At 38.7% G+C, this 18264-nt stretch overlaps 1 protein-coding gene across 5 annotated transcripts; it reads right to left on the bottom strand.

Annotated features, from left to right (window-relative positions):
• Positions 1–362: 362 nt before the first annotated feature.
• LOC133738274 (beta-galactosidase 3-like) lies at positions 363–12098 on the bottom strand. 5 transcript variants are annotated; one of them, XM_062165771.1, is made up of 19 exons: positions 11859–12096; positions 11666–11761; positions 11447–11559; positions 11272–11338; positions 11096–11188; positions 10802–10945; positions 10612–10700; positions 10420–10525; positions 10080–10167; positions 9855–9973; positions 9324–9560; positions 9008–9186; positions 8800–8909; positions 8548–8657; positions 7922–8032; positions 7732–7845; positions 7420–7640; positions 6999–7335; positions 363–623 (listed from the first exon to the last, which is right to left on the bottom strand). In XM_062165771.1, exons 1-19 carry the CDS (start codon positions 12027–12029, stop codon positions 501–503), a joined length of 2628 nt encoding a protein of 875 aa, XP_062021755.1. In that variant the 5' UTR covers positions 12030–12096; the 3' UTR covers positions 363–500. The 5 variants fall into 5 exon arrangements, with proteins under 5 accessions (XP_062021755.1, XP_062021756.1, XP_062021758.1 ...); XM_062165772.1 differs by having other exon boundaries at positions 7420–7622; positions 11859–12095; XM_062165774.1 differs by having other exon boundaries at positions 7420–7622; positions 9396–9560; positions 11859–12095.
• Between the last annotated feature and the right edge of the window lie 6166 nt (positions 12099–18264).

The following is an 18264-nucleotide window of genomic DNA, read 5'->3' as shown; positions in this document are numbered from 1 at the left end:
AGGATCAAATGATTTCACTCCTACCCCCATGGTGACTCGAACCCATGACTTCGTCATTAGGTAGTGGGTGCTCTAACCACTGAGCTAACACCACTTCGTCATTATAAAAGAGTACTTATTTTATCACCGAGTTTTCCCATGCCTAGTAATGGATTGGTTTTGGGAAAGGGTTCAAGATGTAGATTTTGTCCTCTCAAATGATTGTCAATATCCAATGTTCTCTACATTATCAATGTAGCTCACATGAGTGAGTCAATAAACTAAGCAGAATGCAGCTGAGCACCACATGCAAGGCATAAAAGCTGGTGCATTTTTTTGTGTTACATCAAAGCCTTTCTTGTCTGGTTTGATAAAAATCACCGAAAGACAAATAGATCAATACTGGCATTTCCATAAAAATACATGTTCCACTTTACATTGCCGCTAGCTCACTGCTTTATTACTGATACAATTGTTGAAAGGTCTTTGATCCCTTAAACCATTAAATTGGGTCTGGCAATTTATGTAGTTATAGGGGCACAAATAGCTTCCACAGATAATTTTTTCACTGTGCCTGGGCAAGGGTCCATGCCAAAGTTTGCATTCGATACGGTCACTGAACACTTTTGCTTACCTACGCACCTCTGTAGATATAAAAATAGCAGGAAAAAGTAAGAACCTATAATTCAGAATATTTGTTCACTCAAGGATGTGACCTCTTATTATATATTTGAATCTAGGCTCACTTCCAATCTAATTTATATCTATTGTTGAAGGAATATCGATTTAGTGTGCCTTATCAAACTAGGAGTAGCAATAGGACAGAAGGTTCTAAATTTCTCAATTCTACACGGATTAGTATTCCTTGTAACATTAGAACTAGTACTTTGTAATCCCTATATATAGGGCTCCTATTCTCAATAATAATACACATCTCTCTCTACAATTCTCTCTCGAATCTATTTTACTTAAACACGTTATCAGCACGAGCTTTAACCACAAACCAAAAACCCACAACCCAAAAATCTTCTTCATCACCGCAGCTCCTAGCCCACGCTAGCCTCACCTGCGCGCCTGCCCCTGCAGCACCTACGCGCCACTGCGCAAGTATCCCTGCTGCCCCTGCAGCACCACTGCACGTCTGCTGCCCCTGCATCACCAACGCACACCAACTGCATCCTTCTCCTTTCCTGTGCACGTCCGTCTACTTGCAAGCCCCAAAACGTCTAGTTCGGAACCTCAGATCAAAATCCTTTCTTCATCAAAGTTGTTCGTCTCTGTCTCTTCCATCTGACCTTCGAATTTCAGCCTTATCGGAGTTGTTTTGATACCGGTACACCAATCGAAGTGCAAGCTGTTCAGAAGAGAATCTGTTCCGAATTTCATCAAGTAAGTTTTAAGTTAAAGTTGCCGCTTTTGAAATTTAATTTCCTCCTTCTTTTTCTTCGGGGACTTGCAACCTCCCTTCTTCTACATCCCACCTTTCTTATAACGTGGGTTCGATTCTTGAGAAAGCGGAATCGTGGGGATTCACGCAATTAACGAACTAAGAGCGTTCGTAAGACTTCGGACTAAGAGCGTCCGTAAGCATCGATTTAACGAACTAAGAGTGTTCGTAAGCTACGGACTAAGAGCGTTCGTGAGCATAGATTTTGACCATTTAAACATCATTGTTTCGGTCTAATCCAAATATTCTTGGAAATCGATTTCTTGGTAGCATTAAGGCTCAGAAATCTTATATCAGTTTTCGTGGAAGCATTGACTCCGAAACTAATACGTTCTTGCTTTCCTTTCAGGATGTAAGACTTGAACGAGCTCGATTTTACTCCATTGGATTCTACGGGCACGGGATATTTATTTGCCTACAATCCAAGAGCCTTGTTCTAAAGGAACCGCTCAAGACTCACAAACTGAGATAGAAAATTCTAGAGCATTTACCCTGATGAAGCGCCACATGAAGATGGCCCTCCAGTTTGAGTACATGAATGAGGATAACGCTAACAACCTTTGGGTTGCGCCTAGTGAACGTTTTAGTAACATTCACAACTTTCCGAACATAGAAGCACGATGGAATAATATCTGCTTCACTATAACTTTGAAAGAGCTATGAAATATTGTTCGGAGGCTCTCTGCATCATATTATTTATGCATACTTGTGGAAAAACACAACATAACAAATTGATTGAGAAAACCCTAACATGACCATAGGAGTCATGACGTTGAGGGTATAGGGTTGGACACCATGGCGCCATTTTTGGCCATGATTGCACTATTCCAACGCCATTGGTTCTAGGGACCATATGTATTGTGTCAATACACCTCAATCAAGAGAGCATCCTCTTCATGGTATTTTATGGAGTACCTGATCAATGGTAATATATCGAGCTATAAAAGACTTTAAATCTGGCGATGAAGATAGAATGCCGCAGATTTTTATTTAGAATAGTCTTTTAATTTCCAAGAATTATGTAATGGCAATTATGCCTTAATCAATAAAATGATTTATTGGATTATCTCTTTTCCTCTAGGCGTACTCAATTAAGTATGATGTCTAGGAAAGTAATTGAGATTAGTGGTACTTAAGAGAGCTTTGCTCCACCGACATCTCTCTGTACTTCCCTGGTCATATTTAATTGGAATTACCGAACGAATTGAGTGACTACAATTTGTCTAATGTTTGATTTTACTTTGGATTAGATTATGGTCACGAAACTTTGATGTAATCATTGGCTATTATTAACAAAGTATCGATTTATTTTATCTCATGTCATGGACATATTTTTCGAACTTTATTACTTCAAAGATATAAGAGCCAATGGTTTTCATGTGGAAACACATTGTGAGAATGGACAAGAGTTCCTTTGCATCACCTCTAATGACTACGGACATAAACGAGTCTTAGAGAAACTTATGTGTCGCTCTAGTGGGTTGTACGCAACCACTATTCGAATAATTGAATCCAACCATGTCATGAGAGATGATTTATGGATTCTGACACATATAGGCTATGGCATGACCGTCTGGGACACCTAGGTCGTGATATGATGATCCGTATATTAAAGACTTCACACGGACATCCATTCTTCAGAACGAAGAGAAGTAAAAACCAAAAATTGGTTCGAGGAGATGCACCTGGGCCTCACGGCGCCAAGACTGTGCAAGACCGGCCACTTAGGGCCGGCGCCGTCTACCCCCTACGGCAACAACATGGCATTGACGCCATGGATCATTGTCTGACTCCTCCTTCTATTTCTAAAGTCAATTGTGACTTCATGGCTAAACCAAAATCCTCATTGGTTGTCTCTAAAGCCCATCATTCGTTCTGCAAAGCCTGCTCTTTAGCAAAATTAGGATCGAGACCATCCTATGCAAAGGACACTAAAGAAAATATACCATTCTTGCAAAGAATTCAAGGTGATATTTGTGGACCTATTCAACCACCATGCGGACCATTTCGATATTTTATGGTGTTGGTTGATGCATCGACACGCTGGTCACATGTCATGCTATTGTCCACTAGGAACGCTGCATTTGCTAAACTCCTAGCACATATTATTAAGTTAAGGGCTCACCACCCTGATCATCCTATTAAGTCTATAGGTTAGACAATGCTGGGGAGTTTACATCAAAGACTTTTGATGATTATTGCATGTCCATTGGGATTGAAGTTGAACATCCAGTTCCTCATGTTCACACCCAAAATAGTCTCGCAGAAGCCGCCATTAAACGACTATAAATGGTCGCTAGGGCATTGGTAATGCGCACCAATCTCCCTATTTCTGCTTGGGGCTATGCAATATTGCATGCAGCTGTGCTTATTCGTCTGAGGCCTACTGCCACTCAACCCTTTTCTGCGTCCCAGATGGTGACTGGGTATGAGCCTAATGTCTCACACTTACGCATATTTGGGTGTGCAGTTTATGTGCCAATTGCGCTGCCACAGCGCACCAAAATGGGTCCTCAACGACGATTAGGCGTTTATGTTGGATATGACTCTCCAACTATTGTCCGCTACATAGAACCCTTGACAGGCGATTTCTTTACCGCAAGATTTGCGGATTGTCACTTCGATGAGACAGTCTTCCCGTCGTTAGGGGGAGATAAGAACATCAATGTTCAACAGGAACGACAGGAATTGTCGTGGTCTGTCCCCACTCTGTCTCATCTTGATCCCCGAACCGCACAGTCCGAAATTGAAGTGCGGAGAATTCTCGATCTTCAGAACGTAGCAGAATCGATGCCTGATGCGTTTTCTGATATCGCTAAAGTGACGAGATCACACATACCTGCTGCAAACGTGCCTGCAAGGATTGATGTCCCTAAAACTAGAGGACATGACGCCAACTCAAGAGGATATGAGCATGGCGCCAACGTCCCCTCTCACAGTGATGGTGACGTTTTGGCTAGGCCCATGGCTCCTGCCAGGAAGCGCGGGAGGCCTATAGGTTCGATGGATTCTCGCCCAAGAAAGAAAGCGAGTTTGGCACAAAATAATCCATTAATCATCGATGTGAATAATCCATCTCATGAGAATATTCCGGATTATGGTTATGTCCAAGAGACATCATTGGGGGACGCTCCAATGTCAGAACCAACTCCAAAGAATAGAGAGATCTCCATAAATTACACTAGTGTACATGAGATGATGGATAGAAATTCTATGGCAATTGATGATGCGTTTGCATATCATATTGCAAAAGGAATCATAGAATATGATGATACCGAACCTCGCTCTGTTGAAGAATGTCAACGAAGAGCAGATTGGCCTAAATGGAAAGATGCGATCCAGGTTGAATTGGATTCACTAACAAAGAGACAGGTATTTGGGCCTGTAACGCAGACACCCCCAAGTGTAAAGCCTGTTGGCCATAAATGGGTCTTTGTTAGAAAGCGTAATGAGAAAAATGAGGTGGTAAGATATAAAGCCCGCCTTGTGGCGCAAGGTTTCTCACAACGCCCTGGAATCGACTACGAGGAGACATATTCTCCCGTAATGGACGTTATAACGTTCCGCTACCTTGTCAGTTTGGTAGTTTCGAAAAACTTGACATGCAGCTTATGGATGTGGTTACAGCATATCTCTATGGGGATCTAGATTCAGAGATATATATGAAGGTTCCAGATGGACTTCAATTACCCAAATCAAGTGGCTCTAAACCACGGAGCGCGTTTTCAATAAGATTAAAACGCTCACTATATGGATTAAAACAATCCGGGCGGATGTGGTATAACCGTCTAAGTGACTACTTGATTGGGGAGGGATATATTAACAATGAAATATGCCCATGCGTGTTCATTAAAAGAACAAGTTCCGGATTTGCAATCGTAGCAGTTTATGTCGATGACATGAACCTAATTGGAACTCTAGATGAGTTGAAGGAAACTGCTAAATACTTGAAATCCGAATTTGAGATGAAAGATCTTGGGAAAACACGGTTTTGTCTCGGTTTAGAACTCGAGCACCGTAGTGATGGGATTTTGATCCATCAGTCTGCATATACTCAAAAAATCCTAAGGCGCTTTAATGAAGATAAAGCAAAGCCTGTGAGTACTCCCATGATTGGTCGTAGTCTTGAGCCCGGAAAAGATCCGTTTCGTCCAAAGGATGAGGACGAAGAACCATTAGAGGCCGAAGTGCCCTATTTAAGTGCAATAGGCGCATTATTGTACTTAGCTCAATGCACAAGACCAGACATCTCTTTTGTAGTGAACTTGTTAGCTCGACATAGCTCTGCGCCAACACGCCGCCATTGGATTGGTGTAAAGACAATCTTTCGATACCTAGGAGGTACGATTGATATGGGCCTATTTTATCCCTACAGAGAGAAGAGGAATGACGGAAGAATGGGATCGGACCCCATTAGGCATGGAGCCACCGTCCACCATGACAAAGTGGCCGGCCATATTGCCGCCAACGCCGCCACCAACACCAAGGGTGGCCGGCCTCACCCTACTCTCCTCCATCAAAACGACAATGATGTTTTGATGGGATTTGCTGATGCAGGGTACCTCTCTGACCCTCACAAAGGTCGCTTCCAAACTGGCTATGTCTTTACCATGGGAAGCACTGCGATATCTTGGAGGTCTACGAAACAGACCATTGTTGCTACTTCCTCGAATCATGCAGAGATTATTGCTCTACATGAAGCCGTTCGTGAATGTATATGGCTAAGGTCTGTGATTCGACATATTCAAGGAAGTTGTGGTTTGAAGTCTACCACAGATGAACCTACATGCATTTATGAGGATAATGCAGCTTGTATTGAACAAATGAAGTTAGGTTTCATCAAAGGCGACAACACCAAGCATATATCGCCTAAGTTCTTTTATAATCAGCAACAACAATCACTTCTAAAGATTGAAGTGAATCAAATCCGATCAGAGGATAATGTAGCGGACTTATTAACTAAGTCGTTACCTAGATCCACCTTCGAGAAACATGTGAAGAGCATCGGATTGAGAAAGTTATCCGAACTCCCACGATTGTAGCAATCAGGGGGAGATATCGACATCAGGGGGAGTTATGATGTCTACATGTTCGATCTCGAAGAGTGAAGGACGTGTTGTGCTCTTTTTGTCCTTCGACCAGGGTTATTTTTATCCCACAGGGTTTTTGTTACCTGGCAAGGTTTTTAACGAGACAACGGATGAAGCGTCACCACCAAGTTTGAAGTGGCACAAGGGGGAGTGTTGAAGGAATATCGATTTAGTGTGCCTTATCAAACTAGGAGTAGCAATAGGAGAGAAGGTTCTAGATTTCCCAATCCTACACGGATTGGTATTCCTTGTAACATTAGAACTAGTACTTTGTAATCCCTATATATAGGGCTCCTATTCTCAATAATAATACATATCTCTCTCTACAATTCTCTCTCGAATCTATTTTACTTAAACATCTATCAAAATATACGCATCATTTGGTGAACAAATTTAACCCAAGATTTTATTGATTTTGAATTTGGGTAAATGGAAATACTTTGACCCTAAACTGAAGCAAAACAGTAGCAGTGCGAGGGTACCTTATTTAGCACAGGGGTAGAGTTTGGAGCGTGACAGGTACAATGTTTATAGTTCCCACAGCTTCCGGATGGAGTACCGAAGCTTGAAAATTTAATAGCAGAAATAGAGTGCCCATTTGTACACTCTAGGCTAAGTTTAGGCTTCTTTTGCTCTTTCAATTTGCCTTGGCTCTTGGTGTCCAATTCCCTAACTAGTGGGTGACTTTCAGAAATCTCGGCACAGATGGTCCTCACGGATGTTTTCACAAGATCAATCTTTGAAACATCGCCAGCAAGCTCCTCAAAAACAACCAACAGATTTTGAGATGGCTTGAGCCAAGACCGAGGAACATGATACCTGAAACATAGGCAGAATATAGGAAATTAGTAAATATGTTCTTAATGCTTTTTTCTGATCAAGTGGTAAAACAAGTTTCTACACCATTGTTGAGTTGGTTGGAGACAACCAAATTGGCACTTGTTAATCCTGAATGTACCAAAATAACTGCACGCGCTGCAGTTACCATTAGCATGAATAGTCCAGTATCTTCCAATACTCTCCCCATTGATCCATACTTGACCCTTCCCCATGCTCCCCATGTCCAAAGCCAAAGGCTCATCCCCTTCAGGTGTATCAAAATTGGCCTGAGGGTTCAAGTAGCACTGTTATCCAAAATTGCTCGTTGGTACTAAAGGAACAAGAACAAAAATGTTTAATTAGCACTAGTCAATATTTGTGGTTCTTATTTCATACCTTATACCAAGTCAGTGGCTGTTGATTCTGTGTCCCTATAAACACCCTCGTCCAATTCATTGCAGAGGTGGAAGTTGGAGAACTGAGATTCATGGATTCTCCTTTTAGCCCAACCTGTAAACAGAAACATAACTGAGTTGAGGCATTCCTTGAGTACACAAGTAATTCAGCAAAATTAGACTTTATAGACCTTGTATGACCATGTCTGCCCTGATAAATCTCTGCTTCCTTGATCCAATCCTTGTAGAACAACTGGTCCTAGTACTCCCAAGCTCCATGTCTCAAAGTGAGGACCATTGTTCTGTGACAAAATCAACAGGAAGTAGTTCAGTTACCATTGGACTAAAGTCATGAAATATGGCCAAGAATGTGACTACTTGGGAGTTTGGGATTCATTGCGAAGATATAATAACGTAAACACCAAATCAAAAACTTTTAATCCAAGTCAAGTAGCCACATCTTCGTATGAATATCAAAAATTCTAATTCAAATCACAAAAGCATATCTGGTCTACATGCTCCCTAGTGTATCCTCCACTTTACTTTACATCACAAAAGTGAACCTATATATTCTTATAGTCTTCCAAATCCCATATCCAGATCCTGATTTAGTTATTTATATAAAGACACCACAAGAAGTTTTTTATTACATTGATTACTTATTTTTAAGCCATGTAATTTACTCGAGTACAAACTTTACCAAATTGACCAAGTCAATTATAGGGACCTGCAGTATAATATCAAGTTATCAACACGAAATTTGTATTGGTATATCAAATATTGAAAGTTAGTGAAAAATGCAAATCAAAGAACTAACCGGTAATCCAACAGCCACACTTAGAAGTGAAATTTTATTCACACCAGCATGCATGTTTACATCTCCTGTAAAAGTGAATCTCTGGTCTTGCAGAGTCCCATAAGTTGATCCTATCATTATAGAACATCACCGACATTTAATTTAGATATAGGGGCATAGTTTTTTAAGTAGACCCAGGTGACTATTTACCTACCAAATCAAAAGTAGCTGGTATAATATCTCAAAACACAAGTATATAAACAATTTACATACCTGAGAGCTGGTCATTGATAAAGACATGCATAGCGTTCCCAGCAGACTGCACGGTGAGAATTGGATGCTTACCTCTACGCAGAAATGATTCAGATGGACTTATGTCGACACTAAAACATCAAGTTCTGGAAAATTAGCTTATATAACTGGATATACATTTTTCGCAGATACATTGAATGGAAAAAGAAGTTCAGTTACTTAATCTCACCTGGTGGTGTACCATAGATAATCACTGGAGTCTCTAGTGATGTTCAACTGATCTAAGAAACCAATGACTGTGAGAGTTGTATCACCAGTCCATGAAGCAATGTCTTCACTGAAGGTTTCCCATGACCACAACTCAGAGTTGGTGGGAAAAAATTGTTTTTGGGATGTCTGAACTCCCACCTGCAATAAAGTGCATAATGAGCATCATGTCAGTGTATAAGATATATACAAAAATGGAAAGAAGCTACAGTGGAGCTGTAAGAGTTTCCTATGATTTAGCTAATTCATTGAGGAAAAAACTATTTGGCCTCGCGTACTTTGATGTCAGACAAATTTTGTGGAAAATAGTAAATAAGCATTGCAGAGAGACCATTGTTTATTTCATTTACTTTGGCAGTGTTGAATACAACATTTTCGCAGTCTGGAAGGACGCTGATAGACCAAGCAGGGAGCTCATAGTTTCGGTCATTGAAAGTCACCGTTGCAGCTGAGTTTGCATTGTAGTTTGAGAGAAATGCTGCACAACCTCCTGGCTTTGAAGAGAATACATGTGACTGGAAATTAAAGCAGTAATTTAGTTTAATTGGATACCAACAGGAACTTCAAGGATGAATATGAAATCTTTTTTCAAGATGGTGCTAGATGATATGTTAGGGAATATTTTAACAGAGTAATTTTTCCAACCTTCTGATAGCATTCTTATTTGTCATAGGTAAGTAATATGTAAGCTGATAGAGTTTTCTATCGTGAAATATGCTGATTTTCTTTGTAGAAAAGTCAGAGTGATCTCATTCTAACCTAAACATGTTGATATCTCCCTCCCCAACCCATTAAAGAGGCTGACAAACCTGTTGATATCTCCCTAAGGATGTAACAGTCGGATCAGCATTTAGCAGAGCTTTCTCACATAACTTAACAGCTTTATGGAGTTCCATTAAGTGACCATACTTGGGTTGCCTGATCAAGCCTATCAAGTCAGTTACGAGTTAGATGACTGCAAGCTGGTAATTTTTTACACCTTATAATATACATCTGAAGAAAAGCCTACACATATTTATCATCAAATTTCTCACCATATTCATCAATGGGGGCATCGTAGTCATAGCTGGTAATAATAAAAGGGCCTCCAGCAGTTCTTCCAAAGTTAGTTCCTCCATGGTACTGCAAGCAATGTTTAAGATTTAAGAAATAAGCTCAAGTATTCCTTACGTTTTTAGTTACCTCTGGGAGTGATATACCATATGATTAAATCAGTGGTTGACCCTAAACTATATGTAGCATGACATACTGCTTCATTTGATTGCTGAAAATTACATATAAGTAGAGACGATATACACAAGGTTTACATGAATTGACTTCCAGATAAAATCATACAGAAATGATGTATTGGAGCCTAGTGCCAGATTGACTGACCATGTAATAGTTTATGAAGGAGCCTCCGTTCTGAACAAATCGAGCAACTGCAAATGCTAAATCTTCAACAGGTCGCTTGTAATTTGGGCCACCAAATTGTGTAAACCTATAAAAGAACAGAAAACTGTAAATCTACTTTTTATGCAGTAGGTTCCAAGAGCACAGTTAGATGTAGAACGTAAATATATATACCAGCCAGTCCAAGCCTCAGTCCAGATCGTGGGCTTGTATGGTTTGTTTGGAGAAAAATTGTCACAATAAAACCCATTGCAAGTGTTTATCTGTCAAAAGAATATGCAAAGAATTCATAATGTCTTGTAAGATCAGGTTTACTAGCAAAACAAATAAATTTTGTGTTCCATCTCAGTAAAATTAGACCTACCACAGGGTCTGGGGCATCATCTTCCTTGCACATGACCCATGGGACCCCAGTATCCATTCCAACAGCCATCTCTGCAGCCCATGTCATGTATGCATGACCGGCTTCCCCAAAAGCCTTGCTCAAGTGCTCGTACTCATTCTCAATCTGAAGAAAAGTGAATTAAGAGTGCGGTAAATTAGAGGAATACTGAAAACAACAAAATGTCATGGTCTTTAATAAAGAGAAAAATTTACTCTTGATCACCTTTCTTTACTCTTCTTCAGCATTGTGTCACAATTAGTGATGAAAGATTACCTGAGAAAGGATAATGGGACCACCTTGAAACTCAAATAATTCCTCATCCTTCATCAATTGGACAATTTTCTGAGTAAACGTCTGCATTGCTGCCTACAACACCAAGATATATCACACAACTGATTAACAACTCCACTTTTCAAACTAGACATCCTTCCTTTCTCACAACCACAGACCTTGAAAGGCTCATTATTTGTTCTGAAGCTAATGCCTGGAACATACTTGAGCCAAACTGGAAACCCCCTACAGAATACACAGAGAAATATATGTGATGATGTTAAGAACAACAAAGCCTTCAAAAATTAAGCTCTCAAGCTCAGCAAAAGAAGAAAAGAAAAAAACACTCATTACCCAAAATTCCATTCTGCACATATATAAGGTCCAATGCGAAGATGCACATAGAGCCCTGCTGTTTGAACCAGCTTTATGAACCGAACCAAATCATACCTCTCCTCAAAAGTGTACTACAACCCAAAAATTCAAACGAGAAGAAAGAAAGGGATATTAAATCCATCTTATAGTGAAAAGAAAAGAGAAACTATGCAAAGGAAATCAGAGGGAACACAGTACATTTCCCGGAGAAGGCTCATGAAGATTCCAAAACACATAGGTGTCTATGACATCCAAGCCACCATCTTTTGCCTTCTGTATAAGATCTTCCCACATCTGCAGACACATTAACAAAAGCTTCATGGAAAGTTCACAAATATATCACATTTTGCTAGGAAAAAAAAAATTATATATATATATATATATATAGAACCTCAGGAGTACTCCTAGGATAGTGTATGGAACCAGAAAAGAGAATTCTCCTCTGTCCATTGACGAGAAGAGCCTCCCTATCATAGGTAACATTGCACTGTGTCAGCTGAAGACATGGAGACAAGAAAACCATGTAAAGCAGAAACCAGTTGAAAGCTGATCTAGCTCCCATTGTTCTCACTTTTCAGTTCTCACATACAAAGAGAGAATGAGAGAACAGTGTGACAAAATAGGGAAAACATAGAAAAGTAATGGTGGTATAAAAAGGCTGGTTGGTTGTTTTGCATGAAAGGAAATATAACCATCTGTTTTAATGGACCTGACCGGATCTTACCTCACTTTTGGCTGGTTCTGTGCCTTAGAAAGGTTTAAATTCCACAATGTGCCTCAGAAAGGTTTAAATTCCATAATTTTTCTATCCCACAACTCACTCGCAATAAACTCAACTAAATTGCAGATGAAAGGTCTTGTCATATATTTGCAGAATCTGCCATAGTCACAAAACATTTAATACGAAACATTATCCGATTAAAACCCTTTTCTTAAGCCTTGTAAATGTGATTTTTATTGTAATAGCTTATGCATAAGGAAATGTAGGTGAAGAAACAATGTGGAAAAATAGATTTGTGTAAGCATTTCTGCGTAGCTTATGCACAAGACAGTCTTATTTATGCTCACTGTCCCTATCCCAACTGTACAAAATTAAACGTATTGCATTTGATGAAAGAAGATACGTACCAACAAAACTACAGTAACCGTGTAACAAGAAATTCGGTGCATACTTGATTATCTTCAGGAACACTTAATTCGGTCCGAAACAAACAATAATAACGTACTCCTGCATTAATTACTTGTGCAATATTGTTGCCATTCAAGCTCTACCAAAAGACGAAAAGGTGACTCACCAGTCACCAGTCTCCACTGGGACATAAACATAAATAGGGTCGAATCTAAGACTTTCAAATTTGAGGCAAACTTTTAAGGTTGGGCCGTCTAATCGTATTATCGTAGTATGGATTTTTTTTTTTTTTTTTCTTTTTTGAGAGCTTCTATTCATACCTCCAAAATTGGTATTTAGACCTCTCATTTTTTCCAAGTAATAGTTGACTTTGTCAACTCATGTTAAATTACTAATAAAGACACAAATAAGGAAAAAAAAAATCTCTACGAACAGTAATAGTCTTCAACTGGGAAAAAATTTTCTCCTCCAATGTAAAGCCTAAAATATATATCGCCAAATGTTATTTAACGTTGAAGTCAAAATTTTCTGAATTTGATTTTGTCTGAATTTGACTTTGTCTTCGTAAAGTGATAGACTTTCTTGCTCACATAACTGACAATTTACAAGATCTATCACTGCGCTATAAAAAATAAAAAAATAAGTAAATAAATAAAAAGGAGAAAAAATGGTAAATACAAAGACACCTCAGTTGATGAAGCCCTACTCATTCTGAATGCAATCAAACATGTGAACGAGCGGCGACAAAAAGCAGTACTCCAGTACGTTTATATGACAAACGCAACAATGGGTAGTTGTCCACAAGATCTTCCCGCACATCATCAGTGCAGAGCAATTTTATGTGGAACTATTCTATAGATATGATGAAAAATTCGACCATCTGATATAAATCTATGGAGAATGCACTAGACTCATGGTTGATTATTGTAATTTCCTCCACTATCCCATACATATCTAAAACAAAAAGACCATGCATGCATGTTCATTTCAAGCTGCTATGAAAACAAGTAGGAGAGAATCAGTTTAGGGACAATGACACCTAAATGCAATGAAAATAATACTTGAAAAACATATTTATACGAGATGATGAGCAAACATGGTATTGTTGCCTATGCTAACCAAGAGTCGACAATTCATTGAAAAAATGCTAGCACCTCTGTTACTCGTATATGGAGGATGAACTTCCAAAAAAAAAAAAATTGCTGCAATTCCAAATCTTCAAAAACTGAAGGAGATCCAACTACTGATTTTTGAAAGTATGAATAGAATCTAAAAAAAAAAAAAAAAAAAAAAAAAAAGGTCTTTTATTGATTTTATTGGACAATGGGCATTATAGGAAAATTAGAGAGGTGTAGATAGCAAATTGGTTATTTGTAAAAGTAAGTTGGAGGTCTATTAAGTAGGGAGGTCCAAATGCCAAATTTAGAGGTATGAATAGAAGCTCCCTTCTTTTTTTCATAAGAATTTTTCAGAAATAAGTCTATAAATTCAAAATCAAACAAAAAATAGCAAACAAAATTTAATAGCCAAAATATTTATATTCAAATAATACGGGCGAAGATGTTCTAAACAAAAATTTAAAAGATTAAGCTAAAGATGTTCTAAATTAGAATTATACGGTGCGTTTGGATGAGAAAATTATGAAATCTGTAGGAATTTATAAATGATGGAATCTTTTTTTTTTTTTTTTATAATAAGGAGGTCAGAAACTTTATTGAAATAAGAAGGTTACAACGTTACGATGCAAACAAGCATCAATAAAGAAAATAAACGGTACGAAAGGACAAGATGCACAAAAGGCATAAAAAATACAAAGAAATAATAATGAGGCAAGAACAGTAGCGTCGAAACGCATAGCTGATTTTATACTACGGATTGATAGGAGCATAAAATGCGACGAATTTATAGTTCAAACCTTTATACTTTTGCCTAGTTTATTCCTTAAAAAGATTAATTTAACTTTGTTATTTTCTTAGGTACTTTGAGAGGAAGTTAAGGAGAAAAGAGAGCTACTGTGGGACAATCAAGGCACTTCTCATGAAGTAGTGATGCAAAGGATGGAGTCTGATCATTCATTGGTCATAAAACTCGAGAGAAGACGGAGAAAGTTGTCGTGCAAAACAATTGCAGAGAAGCAGAAAACAAAGTAATAGAATCTGCCTTATTTTCTTCCGTATTGGGAAGCTGTTTTGAAGAACTTTCGAGTGGAATTATGAAGAGAGGCTTGGTAATATTTGAAGATCATATGTTCTACTATAACTGCAGGAAAAGAGTTGGTCCAGAATGATAAAGAGGAAGCCGGAGGCTGTGCTCAAAATTGGTACCTCGAGAAGACTGTTTCCATCAGCTTTTCAGGAAGCTTATTCAAGGACTTTTCTACTGGACTTAAAGATGAAAATCATGAAGTTCTCTACCCAGATTTGAAGAATATATGTTGTATAGAAGTTCTAAATCAAGAATCATCCAGAAAGGTGGTGGAATGCATAAGTTATGATGCTGCAAACATGAGCAGAGGATAAGGAAAATCTGGAATTTCTGACAAGTCTTTCTGCGAAGCATATTCAAGACCGTCGTTGGGCCACGTTTCAAGAAGATTTCTAGAAGGTTTTTGAACGGTTCTGAAGAGTGACATCAGGAGTATTATGTGGCAGAATATCACCTTCGAATCTGCTAGGAACCCTTGTCAAACATCACATCTTCATACAATCTCCGATTTCCGCGTGCCGCATATCCACGAGCTCGAATCGACATGCTCTACGACTTTAATGAAAGAAGTTTTTGAAGAAACTTAATGAATAAAAAGTCAACTCTTAACCTCTTGAAAAGAAAACGTTTCAAGTAATTATTTGTCCGAAACACTTTCACTTTACCCATGAAATAACTAATCGCACAACAACCAACATAATTAATTCCAGAAATCACACGAATATTAAAAATTAATTCCGTAGTATTACATCCTCACTCAAAGGGATGTGTGTGTGTGTGTGTGTGTAACATCCTAACGAGGTGTAAAAAAAAAATTTGGATCTGAGGCAGCCAACTCTTGGGTCTCGCTTCAAGTCCAGAGCTGAACACAAACACATTGCATGCAGACAATGTATGAAGCACATTGCGCGTAATATAGCTAGGGACTGAACCAATCCATTCGCCATTTATTATGCTAACTTATGGCTAAGAGCTACAGACTAATCCTGATATTTGAATAGCTAGCCAAAAAACTAAACAGAAAGCTCAACAGCATGTGAGGTAAAATCTTAACCAACTCGGCTGCTTATCTTTATTGGTTGTACGTGAAGTTTCCTGCGTTTGACATGTTTGTGACTTGACGGAGGCCAGTTTACGCTCCAAGGTCAATGGACTTGAACAAAATTGACTTTTTTTTTTTTGTTGAATTAAACTAAAAGAAGGACTCAAACCCAAAAATGGCTTGCACCCAATTGACTAAAGACATAACACTGTTTGCAAGCCAAACCCAAAAAATTGATTTAATCTTCTCCTAACCTCTTAAACTCACAGCTTATTAAATAATTTTAAAATGATGAATCACAAGACTTACATTGTTTTTTTTTTTTTGACGAAAAAAAAAAGACTTTATTCCTTAAACACGATTGAGATTGTACAAGAGAGAATCCAATAAGAAATCTGGAGCAATATTGAACCATTTAGTTTGAATACTAGAGTCAAAATTGAGGTTTGCTAGCCTATGAGCTACCTTATTGGCTTGCCTATTGACATGAACTAAAGAAAATAAAGGACAAGCTTGCAACATATCTTTGATGTCTACTATCATATTACTCAAACCTGATAGTTCTTCAGATGGAGATGTAATAACATGAATAACAGCCATGCAATCAGTCTCTACTATTGCACTATTCGATCCCAATGCCAAAAGCAAGAGCAACCCTTTTATAGCTAGCAATTCAACATTAAGGGGTGAAGTCACAAAGGATTTCCTAAGAGCAAATTCACTCGTTGGGTCACCGGGTCAGTTACTATTCATTATTTTTTAGTGTTTATTTCCACCCTCTGGGTCACAGGCACAGTTTTCAAACTGACCTGGCTCATCGGGTCAGTTTGCAGGTCACAAAATTGACCCAGAGTGCCCCTAACTCAGTTTGGAAACTGTGCCCGTGACCCAAAGGGTGGAAATAAACATAAAAAGCAGTGAATAGTAAGTAACCCAGTGACCTAACTAGTGGACTTGCTCTAATAGAGAAAGCAGCCAAGAAAGCACCTTGATCATTACATAAAACACCCCCTACACCACCATAATTAACATTGGGGAGAAAAGGCCCAACAATATTCAACTTCACAACCTCAGCTCATGGAGGACACCAAGCTTTGTCTACTGGCCTCTTTGGTGCAAACGAACCTAAGCCAGATGAAATGTTGGCTTGTAAATATTCTTCAAACCATCCCATCGTAGTAGCTACAAGAACTAGACCATCTCTATGCTTGTCATTCCACAACTTACCATCTGGTTTTTTCATAAGCTCCATAAAATAACCAACATTTTATCAAACAAGCTGGAAGACAAGGAAGCAAGTAACCAGCCTTTATAATTCAAATGAGAAGAGACATCAATTACAAGATATAAAGGATGAGCACCCCCAAATGTTACGAGTTATAAGGCATTGACACAAAGTATGGCCCAAATCTTCCCAAGGAAACGAACAACATAAACAATGAAGATCACCAATATAGCCTTTCAAAGATAAACAAGCACGAGTTGGCAACAGATTATGAGAAGCCCTCCAACCAAATATTGCAACCTTACTTGGAACTTTAGTCTTCCACAGTGGGGCATAGGGGTCACCTCTAGAAGAAGAAGAAGATATAATATGACTCATCATTGATACATTTTAGCTGCTTTAAAGGCAAATTTAACTAAGAATAACCTTTCTTGTCTAGTTTCCATGTGATGGTGTCTTGTCTCCTTCTATGACATAGAGGCATGCAAATAACCTGTGTCACTATCTTAAGGAGAAAACAAGCATGAAACGTAGATTCATTCCAAGAGTATGAGGCAAATATGAATAAGGTATGCAACTTTTTCAAAAATAGCATCAGCCGGTTTACATAAAGAGTAAGAAGAGAATAAGGGAATCCACTCATCTTCCCAAATACCAATGTGATTGCCATCTCCAACTTTCTAAAGAAGACCGGCTTTAATAACTTGCCTTGCCTCCATTATACTCTTACATGCATATGATGGTCTCTCTCCCATATCAACAGTAAAAAAAAAAACTCCCTTCCATCTAGGAAGTAGATTGATTTGAATAAATGACTCACTAATGAGGATGGATTAGACATCAAAATGCCAACCTTGTTTAGCGAGCATGGCGAGATTATGTGCATGTACATTCTTGAAGTCTATATCACCCTCCTGTTACAAGCGCACACACTCCCAAGAGCGCTAATGAATTTTCTTTTGATCATCTATACTGCCCCAAAAAAATTGTGCAAACAATTGGTGAAGATCATCAAAACATGACTTAGGAAGCAAGTAAAAATTCATCACTATGCCAATAATGCCTTCAGACGACGGTTGATATCTGTCGTCTGATATGCAATTTTTCTGTTGTATATTCGGATGTCGTCTCTTACGGCATCAAACAACAGTCACCCTCCATCATCTCACCTCCTTCATACAACAGAAATTTCGCAA

This window comes from Rosa rugosa, chromosome 3, assembly GCF_958449725.1.
Source record: "Rosa rugosa chromosome 3, drRosRugo1.1, whole genome shotgun sequence".
Lineage (NCBI taxonomy): Eukaryota > Viridiplantae > Streptophyta > Magnoliopsida > Rosales > Rosaceae > Rosa > Rosa rugosa.
This window is presented reverse-complemented; position numbering and strand designations above follow the sequence as displayed.